This window comes from Mizuhopecten yessoensis, unplaced genomic scaffold, assembly GCF_002113885.1.
Source record: "Mizuhopecten yessoensis strain PY_sf001 unplaced genomic scaffold, ASM211388v2 scaffold4301_1, whole genome shotgun sequence".
Taxonomy (NCBI): Eukaryota; Metazoa; Mollusca; class Bivalvia; order Pectinida; family Pectinidae; genus Mizuhopecten; species Mizuhopecten yessoensis.
Window position 1 is genome coordinate 504,719 of NW_018405476.1, and position 12,825 is coordinate 517,543.

Sequence of the window (12,825 nt, forward strand, 5' to 3'; positions counted from 1 at the left end):
AAATATTTTTTGGATTTTTTTCTTCTTCTAACAAATCAATTAAAAAGTGAAATAACATCATATCAAGAAAAAAGTTATGATACTTACATGTATATACCCCAGTAATGTAATTGAGTCCTTAAGATTTTACCAGTTTTATCAATAAATAATATAATTTGCTTTTGCACTTGTAACAAAACCTTTTATGTGTTGAGATATAACATATGCATCTTGTCAGTAAAGGGTACATAGATGTACAATGTAGTTTCACAACGACTTGACATTTATGTAATTTCTATTTAACAGTTAAATATAGAACATTTTGGAATGACCAATAATTTGTCATGTCAGTAAATTTCTCCAACATGATTACATTATATAATGCCATATATCTTAACTTATCATAGTCACAGTCCACTACGTACCATTTTAATTTCATACCTGGTAGATCTAGACAGCAGGCATATCAGAATTTGTTATCGATTAGTAGACCTTCCAATTTCAGATACCGTAAAAACCCATGTAATTTGTGCACTTTTTTTTCAGAAATTTAATAGCCAAAGTGGGGGGTGCGTAAAATACACAGTTATAAGAAATTTCAAGTTTTTTCAGGAAAAGATCGACGATTCTGGTAGACCGCCATCTTGGATTATCTCCCTTGGTACACAGAGCTCTTAAGACAAATTATATATCTGAATACGTCGATAAATAGATTATATCATGCTTATGATGGAGGTATGAGTGTCCAGGGAGTGTCCAGGTAGGTTTTCGCGCACCCAGAAATTCGTTAAGTTTCTCTTATTTTTATTTGTCTTCTGATAAATAAATCATATTCAATTACCTACTTATGAGCAAATTTTAGCTTGATCGTAATAGTGCAAAGTACTGAAATACGTCGATAAAAATGTGCAAGCTCTGGCACTATATGCATTGAAAGGGAAGTAGCTTATACAGACTTACCTGTAGAACTCTAAGCAATTTAAAATACATTATAAGAATGCTACCAGGCTCTTTGATCAATTTTATTTATTAATTTATATTTATTACAAGTGTGGTTGTTTAATAAATAATTGCCACGAAAGTTATTCTAAATGTTCCTAATCAATAGTAAATTTTTTTCAATTTTTGTATTTATTATTTCCGTCTCTAATTAAAATACTTTTCAAGTTATATACATAGTCAGTTTTATTTAATAAGTTGACTTTTCATCATTAAATTGTAACAAATGTTATAGGTTAATATTTGCATCAATATAGTTAAATTTAAAAGAACAAGTATTATGTATTTATTGTTTATTGTATGTTTATATATTACTTAACTGTAGGAAGGTATTTGATAATTCATTGATCAAGCTTTAAGTACATATCATAAAATGTAATTAATAATGAAAGATTTTTTATATTTGAAAAACTGAAGAAATAAATCCTGAAATTTATGCCTAAAACTTAACTGGTAAAACCACGGACTTAGATAGCTCTAATCTAATTCCGTGATAAAACGAAGCGTAATATTTTTAATTAAAATGTTATAACGTATACAACTGCAAAATGTCTGTTTTTTTACAATGGCTGCGTACTGTGTTTTTACCATGTCCAGTACAACTGCTACAACAGTATTGTCTGTGTAGTCATACAGGTAAGTCTACTTGTTATGTACAGGTAATACTCAGATTTTATGGTTCTGTTCACCAAAAATCCCCTTACTTGGAATTGAAGATTCTGGGCGGAGTACAGGGGTTCAAGCAAATGTATATAGTGCCATTATTTTCTTTTGTGGCGGATATTTGTAAAGTTACCATGGTAGGATCCATGTTCGAATACTCCTGCTGGTCTGAACTGCCTTTTTTCTGACTGCTTTCTTACATAGATATATCGGGCATGAATAAGCTTCATCATCATGGTAATACAAACATTTTATTCTGTCTTTTCTGCCAATTATATCAATCTGGGCTAATTGGCGTAACTTTGTAAACTGATAAGTAGAAGGTTGGCATGAACTAAGAGTTAGGTTTTTACCATATTATGTATGAAGCACGCGATCCTTAGCTTTTCTCCTTCAATGCTGCACTATTACTTACTCACTTTTGATTTATTTAGTGCCAAGTCAGAACTTGAGGCGTGATTTGACAGCTCACAGGATATCCAATTTCCTTATATCCAAATTTACTTTACTCAACTATGATGGATGAGCATATGTATGCAAATCAAACGATAAATCCTTTCACTTTCACTTACCCATGTTATAAGACTAGCACAGACTTCGTCTCGATCCATGGTCAACACAATATTTTATCTGACAAACTCCATAAAATCAACAAAAATGGCCAACCACGAACAAGGGGGATAATTCTTGATTTATTTCAACTTCCGGTTGCTGTCAAGTCAACTTCCGTTTTACTTTTCCTTTGACTGTTTGGTAGTTAGGATTCAGCTTTGGCAAATGTAAGACTTGATGCCATGTCTTTCGTATGATCCTTATGTTTTTAAGACAGCAAATATTTGTACATAACATAATCTATTCTGCAGCAGAGCGGTGTTTTACAGCACATGCGATTCTGTTACAAACACTGAAACAGACAACACACGTCAACAGGACCAATGTACGTGTGTTAGAAGTAGATCTGGGGCCGTATTCATGAAACCGTTCTCATGCTCAACTATGGATTTTGTGCTCAAGACTATTTTTGTTTTGTTTATAAATTATCAGTACAATTTTATGTTGTCACTGATTCGGGAAAAAATGGAGAGACTAGCCTAATTAAGCCAAATACTGTTTTCAATGTATAGATTTGACGTCTTGATCGTTTGCCATGATTTAAGTGAGTTACAAGAAAGTTAGTTTGAGCACAAAATCCATGCTTGAGCATGAGATCAGTTTCATGAATACTGGCCCCTTTAATTTTCAAAAAAGAATAATTTGAAAAAAATTGCATAGCTTAGTCTTTTGAAGAAAATTGGAATATGCTTAAGGGTTTTCCATAAATGACTTGCATACCTAAATCTGCCAACATTAATATAGAAAGCAATGGTTTCATTCAAAGATGGTTTCTACTTGAAGTTAGTGCATGTAAGTAGTGCTGCATTCTCAGTGGTAACTACTAAAATAATTTATAAAAAAAATGTAGCATGGTAGATATTGCTGAAAAGAAGAATTGTCCATTTTAAATTTGGAGCTATACATACAGTTTATTGTGCGGCATCGTTCATTCTCACTTCTCATGCGCCAATACATAAACAGTAAAAGTGGAAAATGAACTTTGCATTGCAAATATTTTGTTATAATCTTTTCTCAAAAGAGTAACATATGTAGGATAATAAACCGAAAGGGTTCTGTTTACTATTCACCAGTTTTGAAAACAAAAATGTCCATTCCCAACAGACCATTGTCAGTAAAACAGATACGTGATCCAGTACTTCTTTGAAACAAAATGTTTTTCTTCTTAAATGTTTTACCATATTTGCGAATCCAAGATGGACTGTGTCATAAAAACAGACATTTCTGCAACAAATGCTAACACATCACGTTTTTCTGATCGTATATGAAAATAGGCATTTGGTCTCGAACGGAAATCATTCAAAACCAATGTATTCAGAAACAATATTTATTTCATTCTTTGAACTTCAAACTTTTGAACACTTTTCATGGGTTAAGTTTTAGAAAAGTATTTTTACATCAACTAATGCATATCTACAGAACAAACATTCGTTCTTCAGCAACACAACAGAGATACTACCTCACCCATGTCTCTTTAAAGTTGAGTATCATATTGTAACGTATATGTTACCTTGCCAGCCAAATTTTACAGTACATGTATCTTCAATCGAAATGGTATGTTATTTGTACTTATTTTGTACTAATTTTTTTTTGCCAGAAAGAGTGACGCGACAACGATTATTCGAGTATATTGGCATGTTCATGTACACTTTATGAAAAATTTACCGTATATTTTCATTAAATTTTTTGTTTGTTTTTGGAAAACATATCAATGTTGAAACAGTGAACTATAGTTTTGACGTATAGGTTATATTATAGGTGGTAAAAGGATCATGCGACACAATTTTCGGTTAATGGCGCAAATTGATAAGTGAGAATGGGCGGTATATAAACAGCTTATAAATAAAATAGATTGGACACTCAAATTAGACACAGGCATGTACAACTTCTAACTAAGCTGAAGGAAAATTCTTTCCATTTTACAGGGATAAACCATGTACAGCTTTGTCCATATATTTATAAAAAGAAAAAATATCAAGTAAAAGGACTTTGCATTTAATAATCATTTGGAAGTTGAATACTTCAGATTGAATATTAACAGAATAACAGTAAGTTATGTATAGAGGTTATATATCACCTTGGTAAAATCTTGGCTAGGGAGAATATCTTTTAGCTTATTTGGTCAATCTAAGTCATCCCATATGGGATATTATTTACATGCCAGAAATACATTTGAACAACTTTAAATTTTAAAATAAGCAACAATACATCAATCTTTTTACTTTTATTTTTACTTAAAAAAGCTGCCTACCAAAATCTAAAATTGACCTCTGTTTGACAAAATAATAACATAGTATGCTATTAGTATTAATGAGCTGTTTTATACAACAAGTTGATTTAATTGAGCAAAAAGCAAGATGTAAGATGTAGGAAATTCATGCTGATTACAAAAATAAAAAAGATAATGCAGATAATTCACGAGTCTTCATCAAAGTTTACTATACATGTAGTGCACTTATTTATAAATATTCTATAAGGAGTTGATCATGATTATTGTAATTTCTTTTGTAATTTCAGAGGACAGAGCATGTGATCGAAGCAAACATGATGTTGGATGAGGAAGAATCCATGTCTGTTCATGAAAATGATTTGCCATTGATGTCCAATGTGAGTGATATCCTTGTTCACCATTACATTCTTAATCTCAAATGTCACTTGGAAGATAGGAAAATTAGTGGATCTGTTGTGATTTGCTGTAAACCAACTGAAAGTGATAAAAGTCCAAGTTGTGATCACCCCAATGCAGACAGAAAAGAGAGACTTACTTGTCAAACCAAAACAAGCAACGTAACCAACAGTCAGGGTCAGCTAGAAACTGCTTCTAGGTCACTGACAGACTCAAAAGTCCCGGCTCAATCTTACATACATTCCTGTGATGAGAAACAAGATAGTTTGAGTACAAACACAGTTACCTCTCCTTTACCAGCACCCTTTGTTTCGGACACTGATGATTGTTTTTTGAATAAAAATCTGGTGGTGACGTCCAAAGAGTGTGCTGATGAAGATCTATCTGACTTCCAAATTTTTCAGAATTCTGTTGGGTCACAGAATTCAGTAAAAGAAAAAGTGGTATTCGACAGAAAGAGAAAGTCTGATCCTTCAGATAGATTCGAGGATGGCATGTTGACAAAAAAAGTTCATGCGAAGGGCGAGACACTACATCCAGATCACATAATTGTAGACAGATATCTGTCATACAGATCAAAATCAACAGACTTCAATGAAAAACCATGTAATGAAGCATTGTTGTTGAAACAAAATGGATCACCTTCAAGAAATATTTATCCTGAAGTGTCTTCTGGTGAAATTGTTGGTACAGAGTTTCAGATGATCTTGGACTGTTGTGATATCAATATCTTGAATGTTCAGGATTTAACTGAGTGTGAGGAAGACCTTGAACAGATTACTGATGACCCAATCAACAAAATTCAAAGACTTGGAAACGATGGTAATGTAAATACAAATCTTTTGAAGTTCACTGTTGAAAAGCATTGCATTAGAATTCATAAGCCAGGCTGTTCAAATATTAAAGACTTCCCACGAATGTTGAAGATCTCATTTCTGACTAAACCTGAAGGTCAGTCACTGAAGTGGACAGGAGATCAAGAGGGCAAGTAAGTGTTAATTACAATAACTTTATAATGAACTATTCAAACCTTTAAATTGGAAGAGTTAGAATGTTTCTTCAGGGGTGGGTGAGTTAATGTTTAGCTTATTTCACATGAAGTGCCTTTGAGCTTTTGTTGTGGCACATCATCCATTTCTCCATAAACAGTATAACATGATGATTTTTAGCTCACCTGCTCAAAGGGCAAGTGAGCTTATGCCATGGTGCAGCGTTCTTCCTCCGTCCATCCGTCCATCAACTTTTCCTTTAAAACGCTACTAGTCCTGAACTGCTTAGTGAATTTTAACTAAATTTGGTCTGGAGCATCCTTGGGCCAAGGGCTCTCAATTTGTATAAAACGGTGGGTCTGGCCCCCTGGGGGCAGAAGAACGGGCCCAATAAGGCAAAACCTTGAAAATCCTTTTTTTTAACTATAGGGATTAAGGGATTTTATCCTAATTAAGCCTGGAGCATCCTTGGGCCATTCCAAGGGGACTCTTTATCCTAATTTAGTCATGAGCATCCTTGGCATCGCTGGGTATGACCTTCTTTGGGACCTGAGGGATGGGGCCCAATAGTGGTAAATTCTTTAAAATTCTTCTTCTTCTGTAGGAATGACAAGGGATTTTCCATATTTGGTCTAAAGCATCCTTGGGTGAAGGGGACTTAATTTTGTATAAACGGTTGGTCTGACCCCCCTAGGGGCAGGGGTTATTAGGCCTAATAGAGCAAACATAGCAAGTTCTTCAAAATTTTCCTACTTCTGTAGGAATGACAGAATTTTGTTCAAATTTGGTATGAAGCACCCTTGGGTATAGTCCGAATTATTCTGACGTTTATCGTCTTTTTTCATATCGGTCCGTCGTCGATTAACGTCAGAACTCCGGCCCTCTATAATATGCGGGAAATATGCGACCCGCGCCTGGAGCGCACTTCAAACTGATATTTTAGGAACAAATCGTCACTTTCACACACATGTCGCACATGGATCGAAAGATCTGTTCTTTATGCACAAGATGAACATACATAACATGCCTCAAACAACTAATACAATCAATAAAAACATATTTTTTCAAACTTACTCTGGTTTACTCTAGTTTTTTGATAGCCCCGCCTTCCAATGCCACGTGACTAAAATCTCGCTGGCCTACATTGGGAAATACCTTCGGTAACGCGAGATTTCGTCAAGTCTTGTGATATTTCTCATGGCCTAATTTCCATAAAAAACATGGGTTGGTATAGAAAACGTTGGAAAATTCTTTTCGTAATGATCTTTGAAACATGTTATTGATACCACCTAGTGCATAAAGAATAGATCTTTCGATCCATGTGCGACTAGTGTGTGAAAGTGATGATTTGTTTCTAAAATATCAGTTTGAAGTGCGCTCCGGGCGCGGGTCGCATATTTCCCGCATATTATAGAGGGCCGGAGTTCTGACGTTAATCGATGACAGACCGATATGAAAAAAGTCGATAAATGTCAGAATAATTCGGACTACCTTGGGTAAAAGGGAACCATTTTTAGCTCACCTAGCCCATGGTGTGGCATCCGCACTGCAGTGTATCAGTAAAATTGGGTGTAGCTCTTCTGTAATCTTCAAAGTAAGGTGATTGGTCTAGCAGTTGGTAAAAAAAATCATGACATAATTCAGAGGTACAGAAAAGATTTTGGTACCAAGAACAGAACCCTTTGGTTTCAAAGGTTGAGCAGATATCTATTGATATTGGTCATACTGATAACAGTTCCATTTGTTAGCTCACCTGGCCCGGCGTCAACTTTTTACTTTAAACAACTTCTTCTGAATAACCATGAGGCCCAGGGTGATGATATTTGGTCAGTAGTATTTTGGGATAACGAGCTACCAAGTTTGTTCAAATGAATGACCCTTATTCAAGGTCACAGAGGTCAATTGTCTTAAAATCCTTTAAACAACTTCTTCTGAATAACCAAAAGGTCTAGGTTGATGATCATGCTAGGATAAAGGGTTACAGGTTTGTTTAAATAACTGACCTTCGCCCATATTCAAGGTCACAGGGGTCAAATATGTTGATCTTTAAACAACTTCTCCTGAATAACCAAAAGGTCCAGGGTGATGATATTTGGCCAGTAGCATTCTGGGATAAAGAGCTACCAAGTTTGTTCAAATGAATGACCCTTGCCCATTTTAAAGGTCACAGTGGTCAAATATGTTAAAATCTTTAAACAACTTCTTCTGAATAACCAGAAGGCCCAGGGTAATGCTATTTGGCCAATAACATGTTGGGATGAAGCACTACTAAGTTTGTTCAGATGAATGACCTTTTCCCATATTCAAGGTCACAGGGATCAATTGTCTTAAAAACCTTCAAACAACTTCTTTTGTATAACCAAAAGGTCCAGGGTAATATCTAGTCAGAAGGATGTTTGGATGAAGGGCTACCAAGTTTGTTGAAATGAATGACATGTGCCCATATTCAAGGTCAGAGGGGACAAATTTGTTGAAATCTTTCAACTACTTCCTATGAATATCCAAAAGGTCCAGGGTGATGATATTTGGCCAGAAGGATGTTGGGATGAAGGGCTACCAAGTTTGTTCAAATAAATGACCTTCCCCCATATTCAAGGTCACAGGAGCCAATTGCAATATTTAAACAACTTCTTCTGAATAACTGAAGCATCAAGGCTGTCGATTGCTTGTTCATGTGAATGACCTTGACACACTTTCAAGGTCACTTTTTGTTCATAGTTTAAAAGTCATCTTCTTAATAAGCAAAAGGTATAGGCTGGTGATATTTGGCAAGTTGCATTCTAGGATGAAGGGCTATAAAGTTTGTTCAACTTAATGTCCACGTTTGACTTTCAAGGTCACAGTGGTCAAATGTGTTTAATCGTTTGACAGGTTCTTCTGAATGACTTTAAGTCAAGACACTGATATTTTGCCTGTAGCTTTATATTAGTCCATTTTTAAGATTACAATTGTGAGATTAATACCAGGTGAGCGATGCAGGCCCATTGGACCTCTTGTTTTATAAACGGTTGGTCTGATCCCTCTGGGGGCCTAGAGGCAGGGCCAAATAGGGGTATATAGGAATAGCTTTAATATCCTTCTTTTTCCGTTGAATTGGCTATGTTTCCCTATTGGGCCCCGCCCTCTGCCCCCAGGGGGTCAGACAAACACTTTATAGAAAATTACTAACCATGTAGTACATGTACACTAGCTATTTCAACTTCAATTTTGCTAACATTTCCAGGTTAGCAATACAGGCCCTCTGGGGCTATTGTTCTTGAATCAATTCCTTCTTAGAAACCACAATGCATACTTCAACAGGTTATCATATTTCTATAAGTCAGTTGCTTGGACTAGTAGGGCTATCAAGTTTGTTCTAGATCATAGGGGTCAAATAGGTTAAATTCTTAAAACAAGTTCTTCTAATAAACTTAATGAAGACTTATAGATATAGCTTCAGTGATTCTTTAGAATGAATTAAGAGTTGTATAAAGGCCTGTTCCCCCCAAGAAATGTTTTGCTGTTTTTTCCCAAATTTGATGCAAAAATCAATGTATTTTCCCGAATTCATGCTGTTTGTGTGTGACATTTTCTGAAAGTCACAGGTCCCCGTTGAAGATCTGCAGGAAGAAGGTAGAAAAATTACAGAGAGTTATAACTTACATGACATTTGGCTTGAGGCTTACCGTGTAAAGCGCTTTCAGGTTTCTTTAAATTAAGATAACCTCGATGTACTTTCAAAGTGATAGAGGTAAAATATGTTAAAAATCTCCAAAGAACTTTCAGATGAACCATAATGCCTAGAAAAAATATCTGTAGTTTGATGATGTGAAAGGCTATTTAGTATGTTCATTCAGATAACCTGAACAAACATTCAAGGTCATTGTTAAAAGGTCAAAAGTGTTACAGTATTTAAATGATTTGCTCAATCTTAACCTGATAATTGTAATTTTGGAATAATTTGCTTTTCAGGCCATGTGTGTATACTCATGGAAACTGGATAAACAATAGGTCACTCTTCCCTAGCCAGGATGTCCCAGTATCCATGGCAACCTGGCAAGCTGTTGTATCAGTGGAAGAGTCTGTTACCGTGGTGATGAGTGGAGACAGGGAACCAGTACCCAGTACCACTAAAGATGGTAAGTCCAGTGGTAGGTGTTACTGACATACTTCAGATTTCTGATTTCTGTGTTTTACTATAATGTTAATTAGTTGTTGCCTGTTAGGAATGGCATTAAGTCATATAGTGAATATGAACTGTTGACTGAATTTGACTAAATTCAACATTATTGAGTGTATATATTTTGCTTTGCGTTATAATTTCATATTTGCTTCAAAAAAATTGGAACCAATTAATTTGTGGAACTATGTGTTTCTTTATAAGATAAATAGCTCATTAATATATAAGGGTGTTCTGATGCGATATCTTTGTAGGCTGGACCCACTTTTACTTTCACACACAAATGGCTATGCCATCCTCCACCATATCTTTGGCCATCGGACATTGGCAGGTCACCTCCCTTATAAACTGTGACAGGTAAACATATATATGTATATTTGTTTGAGCAATTTATTGCTTTTGAAAGTACTTTGTCCATGTAATTAGGTTAGTTTCAGCAGTATATCTTAATCAATAATCAAACATGTACGTGTATTACATGATTTCAGAGGAAGAGGAAAGCTGGCTTAGATCTTAATTCCTCTCCAAAGTAATTGTTCCCAGTAATTCCCCTTACACTCTGGAACTCTCCTGACTCATAAAAACCTATTTACTTATTGATGTTATTATTTCATGAATCTGTTTCTCTATAAAGCAATCATTCTGAACTTGTGGTGAAGAAAACGATACCTTGTCGACTGTTCTGTGCGGAGAGCCTCATGCCTGCAGCTAGAACAGAGATTGGTCAGTACATCGGGAGTTGCCTTAGGGCAGCGTATGACACACTAGGGCCACACCCGTTTCAGAGACTGGACATTGTGATAGTACCCTCATCATTTGACAGTCTCGGCATGGCAAGGTTGGCTTACATTGATATGTAATTGCTGTCATGTAATATGTAATTAACCGTCCATGACATAATTAATTATCATTTTTAGATATTATGCCATGGCGCAGCTTCCGTCGTCCGTCGTCCATCGTCCGGCATCCGTTGTCCGTTTTCCATCATCTGTTCGTCCATCAACTTTTCCTTTAAAACGCTACTTTTCCTGAAATGATGAATGTGGACCCCCTGGGGGCAGAGGGACAGGGCCCAATAGGGGAAATTGAGGTAAAACCTTTTAAATTCTTTTTCTACGGCAGGGATTAAGGGGTTTTATCCCTTAATTTTATATAAAGGGCAGGTGTGGCCCCCCTGGGGGCAGAAGGGTGGGGCCCAATAGGGGAAAATAGAGGTAAACCTTTAAAATCCTTCTTCTACCATAGGGATTAAGGGATTTCACCAGATTTTGTCTGGAGCATCCTTCGGTCAAGGGGACTCAATTTTGTATAAACGATGAGTGTGGCCCCTCTGGGAGCAGAGGAGAGCCACATAGGAGAAATTGAGGTAAAACATTTAAAATCCTTCTTCTACCATAGGAATTAAGGGATACTATCCTAATTTGGTCTGGGGCATCCTTGAGCCAAGGGCACTCAATTTTGTATAAATGGTGGGTGTGGCCCCCTTGGCGGCAGACGGGTGGGGCCGAATAGGGGAAATAGAGGTAAACCTTTAAAATCCTTCTTCTACCATAGGGATTAAGGGATTTCATCCCAATTTAGTCTGGAACATTCTTGGGCCAGGGAGACTTATTTTTGTATAAATAGTGGGTGTGGCCCCCTGGGGGCAGTCTCAGGAGTGGGCCCCAATAGGGGGAAATAGAGGGATAACCTTTAAAATCCTTCTTTTACAATAGGAGTTAAGGGATTTTATCCTAATTTGGTCTGGAGCATCCTTGGGCTAAGGGGACTGAATTTTGTATGAACAGTGGGTTTAATTTGGACCCCCTGTTTGCAGAATTGCGAGGCCCAATAGGGGAAAAAGAGGTAAAAACCTTTGGAATCCTTCTTCTACCATAGGAATTAAGGGATTTTATCCCAAATCAATCTGGAGCATCCTTGGGAAAAGGGGATGAAATTTTGTATAAACGAAGGATGAGACCCGTCTGGGTGCTGAATGTTGACGGGCCCAATAGGGAAATATGAGGTTTAAATCTTTAAAATCTTTCTCCTTCTGTACCATTGGAGGGATTTTATGTAATAAAAATAATTTCCCATTGTTGCTTTATTATCCAGGTGAGCGATATAGGCCCTATGGGCCTCTTGTTTAATTAAGTTATAAAAATGATTGCTTTACATATACATATATAATTTATATGTGTAAAGATTAAACAAAAATTAACAAAACAGTAAATTTTAATTAATGTAGGTGTGCCACGTGGTTATGATGTCTGACTGTTTAAGATCATAAGCCCCCCACCACTATTGTGGGTTAATAGAGGCCTACACGTGGGGCAGTCGCCAGGTACTGGCTGCAGGTTATGTTGGTTTCCTCGGGCATTCCAATTTTCCTCCATCACCAGAACCTGGCACATCCTTAAATGCCCATAGTTATTAATAGAATGTAAAACATGAACAATCCAAATAAAAGCAAACCAAATCATGCCTTATTAGCCGAAAATATGAAAAATGAAGTACAAAATCAGCAATTATTGTAGGAAGTTTATCATTAAATTTTGCTTCTTTATTTCCATTCCGTGCATTAGTATATATGTTATTTCTGTTACTGTCTGTCAGTGCAGTGGTGGATTTAAGAATTTTTGAAAATAGGGGTTCAAATTTTTTGAGGAGTGATGTGTTTGCATATACTACTTGCCCCGAAGACACTAGATCCTAATTAGGGCCCTGTATCAGTAACAAATTATACTAAGCTTCTGGGGGAGGGGGAAGTTTTTTAGGTGAGACCTGCTCTTCTTTCGTCATATTGCTTGTAGGTAATT

General features: G+C 36.2%; 2 protein-coding genes across 5 annotated transcripts in view; one reads left to right on the forward strand and one right to left on the reverse strand.

Moving 5' to 3' along the window:
* LOC110448788 (protein Hook homolog 3-like) overlaps positions 1-2,315 on the reverse strand; it is a 39,217-nt gene extending 36,902 nt beyond the window's left edge. For both annotated transcript variants that reach the window (XM_021495226.1, XM_021495225.1), the window contains exon 1: positions 2,214-2,315. In XM_021495226.1, the coding sequence (XP_021350901.1) occupies positions 2,214-2,252 (39 nt within the window). In that variant the 5' untranslated portion in view covers positions 2,253-2,315. The remainder of the gene's footprint in view (positions 1-2,213) is intronic.
* Positions 2,316-2,317: 2 nt separating this feature from the next.
* The window catches only part of LOC110448787 (aminopeptidase O-like), a 50,003-nt gene continuing 39,495 nt past the window's right edge, over positions 2,318-12,825 (forward strand). The window contains exons 1-5 of one of the 3 annotated variants that reach the window (XM_021495224.1): positions 2,318-2,420; positions 4,771-5,867; positions 9,820-9,998; positions 10,282-10,384; positions 10,662-10,865. In XM_021495224.1, the coding sequence (XP_021350899.1) occupies positions 4,798-5,867; positions 9,820-9,998; positions 10,282-10,384; positions 10,662-10,865 (1,556 nt within the window). In that variant the 5' untranslated portion in view covers positions 2,318-2,420; positions 4,771-4,797. Of the gene's footprint in view, positions 2,579-4,770; positions 5,868-9,819; positions 9,999-10,281; positions 10,385-10,661; positions 10,866-12,825 lie in introns of all 3 variants that reach the window. The other 2 variants (XM_021495221.1, XM_021495223.1) reach the window with 2 other exon arrangements.